At 42.8% G+C, this 12,500-nt stretch overlaps 2 protein-coding genes across 4 annotated transcripts in view; both read left to right on the top strand.

Annotated features, from left to right (window-relative positions):
• LOC134458307 (long-chain fatty acid transport protein 6) overlaps window positions 1–6,412 on the top strand; it is a 21,601-nt gene extending 15,189 nt beyond the window's left edge. Inside the window, exons 8-10 of the mRNA XM_063210540.1 lie at window positions 1,179–1,276; window positions 1,600–1,730; window positions 3,951–6,412. Coding sequence (XP_063066610.1) covers window positions 1,179–1,276; window positions 1,600–1,730; window positions 3,951–4,127 — 406 coding nt within the window. The 3' untranslated portion in view covers window positions 4,128–6,412. The remainder of the gene's footprint in view (window positions 1–1,178; window positions 1,277–1,599; window positions 1,731–3,950) is intronic.
• A 1,012-nt stretch (window positions 6,413–7,424) lies between these two features.
• Window positions 7,425–12,500, top strand: part of LOC134458306 (fibrillin-2) — a 174,354-nt gene continuing 169,278 nt past the window's right edge. For 2 of the 3 annotated variants that reach the window (XM_063210537.1, XM_063210535.1), the window contains exons 1-4: window positions 7,425–8,449; window positions 9,134–9,216; window positions 9,643–9,741; window positions 10,236–10,331. In XM_063210537.1, the coding sequence (XP_063066607.1) occupies window positions 8,277–8,449; window positions 9,134–9,216; window positions 9,643–9,741; window positions 10,236–10,331 (451 nt within the window). In that variant the 5' untranslated portion in view covers window positions 7,425–8,276. Of the gene's footprint in view, window positions 8,450–9,133; window positions 9,217–9,316; window positions 9,391–9,642; window positions 9,742–10,235; window positions 10,332–12,500 lie in introns of those variants that run through there. The other variant, XM_063210538.1, reaches the window with a different exon arrangement.

Here is a 12,500-nt window from a genome sequence, read left to right as displayed (position 1 = left end):
TTTATCTATAGTTCACTGTTAATGTTCCATTACGGGGTTTCCAGAAAGTGACACCTGACTCTCCTTAGGATGTCTATATATATATATACGCAATAATTCACATGTGTACTTCCCACTCCCAATTTAAAATGGGTGTGCTGTGAAATTGATGTGCTGTTATAAAAGGCCATGCTCATGCACATGAAGCTCTGTCCTCTTCTCATTGGAACAGTAGAATAGAATAGAATAGAATAGAATAGAATAGAATAGAATAGAATAGAATAGAATAGAGCAGCAGCGTAGAATCTGCTTTTTTTGGTTATATATGTTCGGGGAACTGTGACTGAATCAGGGCGGGACTGTGTGAATTTCATCTCTGTCTCGTAATCCTCCCTTTTTCTCCCCAGTGGGGAGTGCTCCTTCCTTGCCCCAAAGGCATGCATTTCTTTCTTTACATTCATCTGTTTCTCCTCACATCCTCCTGCCGTAACTTCCAGCTCACTAGTGCCATCTAGTGTTATAGAAGAGCAACACATGGAGTCAGTAAGACAGGCAGCCAAGCCTACGATCTCCATTAGGCTTTGGAGTCTGTGTGAAGCTGTAGGGTTGCTGAAGTGTGGCCAGGCATATCAGTGGAAGTAGTCAGTTTATGGTTTGGTGGTGCTAAGAAGATAGGAACAGTTCTCATCAAATAATTGAACATCAGCCGACATTTCATGGATGGTTATAAAGTAGTAGAATTCCGTTTCCTGTACATGCAGCCAGGGCTGCTGACAGCTTTTCTTGTAGAGAGTTACTTGTGCACAATCCCTGGTGCTGAAAGATTACGTATTTTTTGAAAAAAGGTTCGCACAAGGTCAAAACGTCATTGCCAATGAATGAATGAATAAAAAGAAGAAATAATAACTTAAGAAGAAAAAATCCAAAGGAGTGTGCGAACCTTTTTTCAAAAAATACTGCTGACAGCTTTTGCCAGGCCCGGAACAAAGTAATTTCAAAGGACCCCAGATCCAATACATTCAATGTAATGAGGACCCAATTTTGGGCCCCTTCTCTCTCTGGGCCCGGGACAACTGACCCCTGTGTCCTCCTGCATGCAGCCACAGAAAGAATAAAGTGTTATAGCATGTTATATGTTGTGTGATATACAGAAGACACTGTTGTTGAGCTTGGTTTGACTTTCTGTGTGTTTCCTGCAGGTGGAAAGGTGAAAACGTGGCTACGACTGAGGTGTCTGAGATCCTAGGAACTCTTGACTTTGTGCAGGATGTGAATGTGTATGGGGTAGCAGTGCCAGGTGTGTAAATGCAGGTTTTTTAAGACTGATAGCATTTTATGTTGTTTTCTCAAAAGTTGACTTTTTAATAAATAATTTAAGTTTTATTGTTTGCATATAATGTTGATACCACCACAGTTGTTCTTTAGAACCCAGCACAGCCATGTAAAATACTGTACGAGACTCAAAAGTACACTGAAGCAGATTTTTTTCTTTAAAGTAGAGTTTCTTAACATTGTGTACATAAATAAATACAGCGGATCAGTACATAGTAAAGACATCCTCACAACATTAGTAGTAGTATTCATGCCTAAACAATGATCTCCTAATTTCATGATTGGCAGGAAATGAAGGAAAAGCAGGAATGGCAGCCCTTGTGCTGAAGCCAGACGTGGAGCTGGATGGGAAGAGGCTGTACAACCATCTGGTTCAGAACCTGCCATCATACGCCTGGCCCTGGTTCCTCAGGCTGGAGGTAAAGCACACAAATGCCGCATTCAGGTCGACAGGGAAACGTGGCGGTGGTCGTTCCCACACCTAATAGCGAACTGGCCTTGCATGTTCACGCCACAGATGTTAGCGTTCACAAACTGGAAACTTGGTTCGCAATGCAATCAAAAAAATACTTCTTTTTTTGTCCATGAACCGTGACAGCAATGTGGACGTCAGCAGGTTCATCCGAGTAACACAGTCATGTGCGGGCACCGGCACAGTAACTGGTCAGCCTGAAAACAGTACTAGAGGGCTCAAAGCAGAGTCCCTGTGCACAACCAGTGTCTAGGGGCTGGCGATGTGCAGTCAAAGTAATCCAAGGTAAAGGAGGTAAATCACTGCACACTGCTCTTCTTTGCATTTAAAGGGACACTGTGCAGGAAATGGTCAAAAAAGGTACTGCAACTATGCTGCTCATTGAAACTGGGCTGCCTATTGCCAAATTTGATCTTTACATGAACGTTTACTAAGTAATAAACAAATATTTTCTAGTATGGTCCAAGTACAGTCATTTTTGCTGCTAAATGTAAAATGTATGAAAAGTGCAATTTTTCCAGTCATAATGAATACTTAGAATTTGATGCTGGTGGTAAGTATTCATGAAAAAGGTAACATTAGTGATTGGGCAGCATGAATTCTGGAAATAAACAACTAAAAATCTCACACAGTGTCACTTTAACTATACTGTGCAGTACATGTTACATGGCCATAACGTTTTTTTTTTCTAATGGCACCATATTAGTCATACGTATATCAGCAACTGGACTGTACTCAACTGAAAGACTTCTACAGTTCTGGTGTTATTAGGGAAAGTAAGAGTTACTACGTAATTAACACTAGTGGTACTCAAGATTTATTTTATTACATCTCACTAGTGCATGTTGGTTTTTGTCGCAGGTGTAAAGGCTATCTCGCAGATGAAGCGAAGTGTGTGTGGCAGTTGTGTGTAGCAGCTGGTTGCGCTGTCACTGCCAGCAGCAGACTTCAACAATTAAATATGGAATGTTAGGAAAGCTGCTAATGAGTGGAGGTGCAAAACGCACACCAGAAACAGAGGTGCTGGCAACCAGAAAATACAATTGTAGAAGGAGAGAGGTGCTGCACACTCACAAGTTAAATAAACAGTTTTTTAATGTGACAACGTTTCGGCCTGCCGGCCTGAAGAAGGCCGGCAGGCCGAAACGTTGTCACATTAAGGAAAGCTGCTAATTCCATGGTGACATGGTATATTAGATAGAGTATACATTATAAGAGTATATAAGAGAGTACAATTCTTTGTGTTCTCTTCTTTTCAAAAGATAAATAAATAAAAGTGTTTGTGTGTGTGCGTACATGAAAGAGGGAGATAAGAGTGTGAGTGTGAGTTTGAGTACAGATGGAGAAAGGCTAACATTTGGCTTGTACAATTCTGTGAAACGCATCTCTCCAATTGCATACATTTTTTCCACGTCATTACATTACTCTTACCTGACACTTGTATCCAAAACATCTTACATTGTTTAAAGGAAGGATGTCTTGCGCTTCAGCCCGTGGTGCTCACATTCCAGACCGTAGAATGACCGTAGAATTTTCAAAAAATTAAAAACCTCGAATAGTATGTTGTGTGCTCCGGTCATCCCTGGGTCTAGTCACTGAGAAGTAGCCCAGTCTTTCATCATCTTACATTGTTTGTTGGCATTACATCAACTTCCCCTCTAGAGCAGTGGTTCCCAACCTATGGGTCGGGACCCAACCTATGGGTCGCCAGAGATCCACAGTGGGTCGCAAAGCCCTCTTGATTTTAAGGGGTTTGATTTTAATGCCATTTGTAGCCCATGTTGAATAAATGACAAAGCATTTAAACTAATATGCATAGAAGCAACAAAATGTAAGTGATACATTAAACATTTATTCTAAAAATTGAGGAATAAAATGATAATCAATGAGTTTCCGCAGACAACAGAGTATCATGTGACTCCCTCTCGTGCGGGCGCTCATGCGATTGGGTCACCAAAGCTTACAACGGCAAAAATATGGGTCCCTGAAGAAAAAGGTTGGGAACCACTGCTCTAGAGGATCACAGTTCTTCCTATGGTCAAACAATTCCATCAAGTTTTAACATAGACATAGATCCTTTTTTCCTACATGCACTCTTTTTTTCCCCTTTTTATACAGATTTTACAACTCTTGTGTTTCTCTGTCCTCCATGCTTCCCCATCCACAGACCTCCATAGACGTCACAGAGACCTTCAAGCAGCAGAAGGGGAAACTGGTCCAGGAGGGCTTCAGTCCTGCGGCTATCCAAGACCCGCTCTACTTCCTGGATCTCTCCCAGAAGGATTACATCCCTCTCACTCAGGCTGTGCATGATGACCTCCTCGCAGGCAAGATACGACTGTAGGCTAACCAATGTGACGTTTAAAAAACTCCTCCGCTTACAAAGTACACTAGTGAAGCGCTACCTAAGGATAAACAGATATAATTTCATAAGTAGACAGATACTGTACTTTGTTATTCCACAGAAACGTGTTATTTTCATTTGAGCTGTCCATTAGTACGTAAGTGGACAGTCATCATTATCAACAGTGAGTGATGAACTATACGGAACACTTCAAATGATTATGCACCCTTTCACAGCTAGAGGGCAGTGTTGGAATTGTTTGCTTTTGTTACCCATTGGGAATCAATCAAGATATGTTTTTAATAGGATTGTAAGTCACAGGCTCTTTTATAGTATAAAGTAGATGGTTCAAACAGACTTTAAAATCCTATGTGTTTCAGACTCACTGTGTGTTAATATTGCATAGAGCAGCACATGTATTTTATTTTAGCCTACACTTTTTTTAACCTGTCTCCTCAGAAGGGGTTGGGCCAGGTATTGCAACGTGTCTGTCTGCCTGTCTGTCTGTCTGAGTGCGTTGCAATATGCGACCTTGCCTCCTCCACTTGCGCTTGTCTCCTCGTCCCGCCTCCTGGCCCCTCCTCCATGGAGAAAACGATAAAGTTTCCCAGCTGTCAGCCTAGCCACAACAACTTTTGAGGGACTGTTTTTCATTCACCATCCCAATTGCAAATGAGAAAAAGACTCTACAATTGAGCTTTTGCAAGATATTGAAATATAATGCTGTTGTCAGTGATGTCATCATGACATATTACTTCCTGGTACGAGGAGAGAAGCAAGTGGAGGAGGTAAGTGGAGGAGTCAAGGTCGCATATTGCAAGGCACTCTCTGTCTGTGTCCATCCGCAGTGTTTTGAGTCGCCAGAGGGTGGCACCAAAAACACAACATCACACGCATCAGGTATTGGCAAGAGGGTCAGGTTGCCATTCTCTGGCTCTTGTTTCATACCTGTATATAGAGAAGTGTGACTTAAACTTAAAAAATATTGGTTGTTATTTAAAGGGGTATGCCACTATTTTGGGGATGTCGCTAAGCCAGTGAAAGTCAATGGATCCGTGTAGCATTCAATGCTACACGGATCCATTGACTTTCACTAGCTTAGCGACATATTCCCTCTTTTAACTTGTCTTAAAGCAAGACAACGCTTAACATGAAAAATAAAACACTTTACCACCTTTATAAACCCCAGCCAACGATTTTAACTGTATTAAGCCCCAAAATAGTGGCATACCCCTTTAATGCAGTGACAGCAGCAACTACTTTGGGGGCTGCAAATGCTTCATCTCTACACTGACTAGCTTTTTTCTGAGCCTGCAGCCTGTACTAAATGTTTATCTCGGGGTAGCTTTTTTGTCCTATCACGTATTAAATACATATCAGATGCCATTCAGCATTTTGTTTAGTTACAATTGTATGCATATATAGTGTTATACATTGATGATATACCACTGTATGTCACAGTATTGTACCTGAATAATATTAAATCTGCAAACTACAGGCAATTCCCTATGGGTCAAACATTAATTATGTACATGTCAGACATGGTTTACATTAAGATTCTGGTTTTCAATAGATTTCCAAGCTGCACAGGTCACTGTGACTAAAAAATATGTTTAATTTAGAGGAACTGTATGTCTTTCGCTGAAGTATTTCTACTAATATAATTTCAGATTGTCTTGTGACAGTAAGGCATTTTAGATGGATGTAATTATACAGTGATATGAGGAACTGGAAATAGAAGATGTTAAGTTGAAGAAAGAAATTCTGATTTTATCCCAATTGTATAGGTTACCAAGAAGAGGTATTCTGTATGAAGCTTTATTTTTCTCTATGCAATGGGAATTTAAGTAAAATCTGTCTACTGATTATATTGAAGCCTTAATGCAATGACATGAAATGAACACTGTTGTGTAAAAGAGTGCCGTCCCATGTCTAACCCATAAGAAATTAACATTGCTACCTTAAATGATTACAATGATCTGTCATTATATTGTTGCATATTGGATGCAAATGTTATTGAGGAAAATCTGCTGTGTGTTCATGGAGAACTAACTTTATATTGAAAGTCTTCATTGTAAAGCTGTGCAATCTATAAGCTTGACAATACCCAGTATTTGTGGGTAAACAACAGAACGTTTTTACTTTGCTTTGTGTGTTTTTTTTAATTGAAATGGTCCTCTATAAACCCCGAAATCCACCCACTCAATGAGGACAAATTGATTTTCTTCAAGTCGGCTAGACTGACCTTGGGCTAGTCGAGTACATTAATAAGCTTATCTATTAAAACAGTGTTTATTTAAAATCTGTTCTTGTTGTTGTTCTTGTTATCCTTTTATAGCATGGATATTGTTACTTATGTGCATTTTCACATATAGCTATTGTTTATCACCAAAGGCACAACCCCCATATAATAAGCTTGTCACAGCAACAGTGGCAATGGCAGTTGTAAGGTGTGTTGTAAGGATATAGGTCTATTTAGGTCTATAATGAATACATTGTAATAGTTTCCAATGAACTCCAAATCATTTAACTGGTGTAAATGGAGAACACTAAGAACTTCATCACAGTTTGGCAATGATGTAATCACATGTTTTCATGCAGGGGGATATAGATCCGTGGTTCTCAACCTTTTTTGAACAAACGGCCCCTTGACCTCATCATAAGCCTCCCTATGCCCACTTAACCATAAGCATGATCATAAGCATGCCAACGCAACACCCCCCCCCCTCTAAATTTAACCAAATTTAAATAGGCAAATGCCCTCCATTGGTAACTAAGCACACCATCTCTCGGCTGTAGGCTATTCATCTCAATACCCACCTAGGCCTTCATCAATGCCCCCTGGGGGGCTGTAGAAACCCTGTTGAGATACACTCCTGTAGATCCAACGACAAATATGAACTAATAACTCTGTATTACAGTGTTAAGTATGCATCTGTGTCTGTGGCCCCTCAAACATTTTCAACCATCTCCTGTAGGGGGCAATGAAAGACGTATTTTACCCCCACAGCTGGAGTAGAAAGACTTCATGATGAAATTAAACAGGAGGGTGTGGAGGACTATTGAAGTGTTTTGTAATTACAGACGCGTTTCACTTGGAGTGATGTAATAATATGTAGCACTTCCCGTTGCCTTTTTAATTAAGAGACGGTAAGCTGAGGATGTTCCCTACACCTCAAAGACTCCTCTCTCTCGGTGAGCAAGTTCCTCATTTCAACACAGCATGCAGCCTCGGGAGTGTTTGAAGACCTACTTTTACAGGCAGACATGCCAAAGGGCGGTTTAACAGCGCTCACTGACAGACGGGCAAATTACACATTCGTTTTTATACAGCACACATGCATGGGAGGGTGAATTCAGCAGCATTGTGAACTGGGTAAACAATCAGATTAACGACCACCCACGGCGTTCTGTCTTGCGCTTTATTTTTTTCTGTCATTCTGGAGTGAGAATATTTCTAAGGAAAGACAAAAAGTTTTGGTTCATGTGTAACTGGACGTCTAGGCTACCCCTTAAGGTTTGAATAGTTTACCTAGCTCTCGTGCCACGCGATAAAAATCGCCTTATCTCTGCCCAGGGGCAGAAATCACGTCACTCTACCGTGGGGCGTAGATAAACATGTCAGACACGTGTAGAGAATTCTCCAGAGGCCAGTTAGCTAAAGGGACGCATTCTTCTGTCCGGTGCTGCTCAGCATAACCTGCTCTCTCTCTCCCCCCTCTCTCTCTCGCGCGCGCGCTCTCTCTCCGTGGACACTAGCTGCTGCCTGTGACTTTGCGCATCATCTGACAGCAGAAGCACACGCACTATCACTGACCGGAGCCTCTCCACCGCGCACTGAACAGCCACGGCGTTTCAACCTCTGCACTTTTACGCTCTCTTGCCTTTGGAGTTTTTCCTCGACCTGCCCTCTCTGGATCTTAGATTTTCTGCATTTGCCATGGCTGCCTGGACATTTTTCTGACGAGAGTAATGCAAAATCGTTCGTTATTATTGCGCTGTTTACTTTGGTCGCGCATTTGCAAGTCTCCTTACTTGGGAATTTTTTGACAAAAATGGACGTTTTGTAACCAACGTTGGAGAAGTTGATACGCGCTCATTGAGAGGTTATTTTTCAGAATTGATAAACATTAAATCCAGGTTTTAAGGATGCATATAAAGTGGACTGTGGGTTTTGTGCTTGGGTATGCCAGTTTATTTGGCACTATGGTTAATATCGCAATGGGACAGATGCCTCAAAATCACGGGAGGACTGCGGGTACTGATGGTTCTACGGCCAGCAACAGGGTGCGCAGAAGAGGAAAACAGGATGCGCTCACAGGGTAAGACTGGGCGAAGTGTTGAGGTGAAGTCTCTTATTTTGGAGGCCGTTGTTTAACATCAGCAGAATCACGCTGTCTCTTGAGGAAGTTTGATTTGAAAATATTTGCAAAGACCCAGTCTTTTTTCCCAGTGTCTCTCTGCTGATCTTTTTTTTAAATGCTTTTGCTAATTTGCATGTCGCGATGAGGGAAATTCCTGAATTTTCTCAGTGGCCACATTTATCAATGCAAAGTGTGCCATTAGGCGAGGAAAATAAGCCAATCTGTTTTCTTGTGTTCTTCGCAAGTAATTGGTAAGAAAGTGCAGTAGCCTATGTGAGTTTGGGCTTATAACAGTGCAGTAACCTATACCTATCTTATACACCTGAGAAGTGTTGATGAGAGGAAGCCTATGTGAGCTATTAGGCTATGGATGATACACAGTTCTTTTGGTGTAATAGCGTGAAGTTTCCGGACTGTGAGTAATTAACATGTTCGTATTATTTATTTACTGCTTGCCAGCACTCAGCGAAGTAAGTAGAAACGCTCTCCCCTTTCCCGTTGCGTTGTTGTGTGTTTGTGTATTTATTTATTTTGGCTATTTATTTATACTTCGACTAAATGTCAAAGTCTAGATCCTGTCAATAAAATGTGGTGTCCAATTATGTAACATTACAAACACGGCGTATTCCCACTGTTTTACAGACCAAATGTGTGTGGATCTCGTTTCCATTCCTACTGCTGCCCGGGATGGAAAACGCTGCCAGGGGGCAACCAGTGTATCGTGCGTAAGTAGAGCACCAGATGTTGTCTATAACCAACGATCTCTGCACGAGGTGGTCAGTGGAGCATTGGAGCGCGCAGGTTAGATGTCAGTGCGCGCCGAAATTAACAGTTGGCGCTTGGGTGATAGCTGCAGCTGAGCGCATGTTGTCAAGTTTCAACGTTTTAACATGGCACAGGTAAAAAAAAAACAGTCTTAAACTTAGCAGTGGGGTTATGTACACCACACGAATGTAGCCTTACTGATTTGTTAAAAGATTGCTTTGAAGTATTTTCGTGTGTAGCGACTAGCCCACAAAAGTGCTAAGCTATGGTATTTTGTTCTAATTGATGATTAGGCCTATAATGTAGTTATCCACGCGTCCTGACACATAGGCTACATGTTCTGTGTTTGATGCCAGCTGTGTTTGTCCATCTTCTATCCCCCTCAGCCATATGCCGAAACAGCTGTGGAGATGGCTTCTGCTCACGCCCAAACATGTGCACTTGTCCAAGTGGCCACATCGCCCCAGCCTGTGGAGCTAAATCCCGTAAGTCTCTCTCTCTCTCTCTCTCTCTCTCTCTCTCTCTCTCTCTCTCTCTCTCTCTCTCTCTCTCTCTCTCTCTCTCTCTCTCATATATGACCACCACTACCATCACCACCACCACCCCATGGTCATGGAAAAGTCCAATTCTCAGACCACGCAAGCCACAGAGTGAGCTTATATGGCTTTCATCCCCCTGGAATCATTTCACTGGAATCCCCTTAGGTTTGGAAATGGGAAATGAATACTGTTGACTCAACAGGACGACGTGTAGACAAAAAAAGAGAAATCTGTTAAGCTTTGCCTTTCTGGGGTGACGAGGACCATATATCCTAAACGGTCTCCAACACCACACCCCTGCTTGAAATTACTGGAAAACCACAACCTGTATTTTCCTAATGTTTCATGTGTGCAGCCCATTTGCACAATCGCCTTTCATGTTGCCTTTGGGGCCATACTGAGTTGCTATATGACTGACACCCTTGTGCTTTCTTTTGCAGCCCAGCAGTGTAGCATCAGGTGCATGAATGGTGGAGCGTGCATGGAGGACCACTGCCAGTGTCCTAAGGGGTACACAGGAGCCCACTGCGGACAGCGTAAGTAGCCTAGCCTGGGATATACCGTGGTGCTTTGCACAATCATTCCGATCGGAAAGACAGCATGGATTCAATCCCTCAGCAAGGACACCAGATCTTTGGGAGTCAATCAGAGAATGGGGAGGGGTAGAAAGATGGTGACTGCAGTTTGTTTGAATAGATACAACACCTAATCACACCCATGGGCATGGGGTACCTTTCATATGAGAAATTCCATATGTAGCCTCCCAACTATCTCACTTATGAGATCGTCTGGTGATAACCAGGCAATAAGTAGCCCACAGCCACCCAACATCCAAAGCCACCCTCCATTCCTTCATATCCAAATGTAGCATAATAGGCAGTACGGATATGTGACAAAGATGATAAAGGCTACACTAAGCATGTCATGGGAGTCAGCGATCTGATTCATTGCAGCTCTCTCGAGTCATGTTCTGCGCAGAGGCATTGGTTAGACACTTGCTCATCCTACCTATGAGTTTGGTGCAACAGCCCCGGCTCTATCACACATCATCACACCCCACTTAAATGTGGGTAGTCTGGCAAGCCAGAACGTACGGTGTAGTCTGGTATCGCACCATCGAAAAAGCTGTGGAACCAGTGGTCCAAGTTTTTAACCGGCTCAAATTACTTAACTGCACGTAATAGGACAGCGAAGCCATGCTGTCACAGAGCCCCAACCACTTTTTACACAGATTCAAACAGAACAGAAGTGTTGTGATTTGGAGGACTAATGTCATGGTCCAGGTATGATTTTACCCCCATGGTGCGATGATAGACCAACCCTCCAGGCGAGAATATTTTGTGCCGCTAGGTGGGCTTGTCTAAGTCACTGGGCTAGGGGGTAGGGAGTTCAGATGTTTCCAATAGCTAAGTCTTGACAAGGTGACCTTTGGGGACAAGGATGTTACTATTAGGATTAGGAATTAGGATATTACTAGTATATGTCGTACTATATTACAATCAAATATGTTTAGTTACTGTATATCCATGTTAGGAGAGGCCACAACTTGTAGCTATGCCGCTCCTTGCCTCTAATATAAGGATCTGTTGACGCAGTCATCTTTTTAGGTCAGACCTTTTTTTTTAACCTCAGGTTGAACACAACAGAAAACATACTACATGCTTCACATATTTTCCTCCTTTGCCATGATGGAGAGGAGACTCTCACATCTGGATTTCCAGTCATATGTCATGTAAATAGCAATCACTAATTCGCTTTGACAGCGTCTTGTCTCCACACGGAAATAGTGACATATTTTTTGACCTACATAGTCTGTTTTTTGTACAATACACTGTAGATTATCCCTGCCATGGCCAAAAGGTAGGGTGCTCGTCTGCCATGCGGCTGACCCGGATTCGATTCCCGGCCCAGGTCCTTTGCGTCCCTTCCCCGTGTCTCTCTCCCCACTCGCTTCCTGTCACCACCTTCACTGTCCTATCATGAATTAAGTCAAAAAGATTTAAAAAAAACAATACACTGTAGATCAGAGGTCTATAGACCTGCTGTTTCTTGTTAAACACACATTCTATTCTATGCTCTATTCACATGATAGTTTATCATATAGGTATGTCCAGTTCTCTATTCCGTTGTTCTAGTCGAGGCAATCTCTCCTCTGATGTTCCAGTGCTCCACAGGGAGAGCAACTGTTTCCGTAGCACCATAACCTCTACAGACCCCCGAGGGGCCGGGTCATGACTCTCCAGTCTCTCACAGAGAGAAGAAGGGCCTTCTCTTGCTCTCTTGCCTCCGCCAGGGGTCTTGGCCTGCCATAAAGTGCGGGGTCCGTAATTCCCAAGTATCTCTCGGCAAGTGCCGCGGGGTGCACGCCCTGACTGGACCCTTCCCCTTTTAGCCCCTCCATCCTTCCCTCTCCCCTCCCCTTTGCCTTTATCTTCTCCCTTTTCCAACTGATATGAGCAGGGTGCGATTTGTAGGGGGGGATGGGGGGGATTGTCCCCCCTTCTGGTTTTGATATCACCACTTTTACTACATGATTTTAATCACAATTTAATGTAACTCCATTGATATTGCTCGAAATCTGAAACATATCTCCCCCTCTGGTTTTCTGACAAATCGCACCCTGGATATGAGTGCCCTTCCACGCCACTCCCCCCTACCCCCCGCCTTTTTAGCCTTTCCCTTTTCCAACTGATGCGACTGCGACC

This window comes from Engraulis encrasicolus, chromosome 11 (assembly GCF_034702125.1).
Source record: "Engraulis encrasicolus isolate BLACKSEA-1 chromosome 11, IST_EnEncr_1.0, whole genome shotgun sequence".
NCBI lineage: Eukaryota > Metazoa > Chordata > Actinopteri > Clupeiformes > Engraulidae > Engraulis > Engraulis encrasicolus.
The sequence above is the reverse complement of the archived record's forward strand: the minus strand, read 5'-3'. Positions and strand labels throughout refer to the sequence as shown.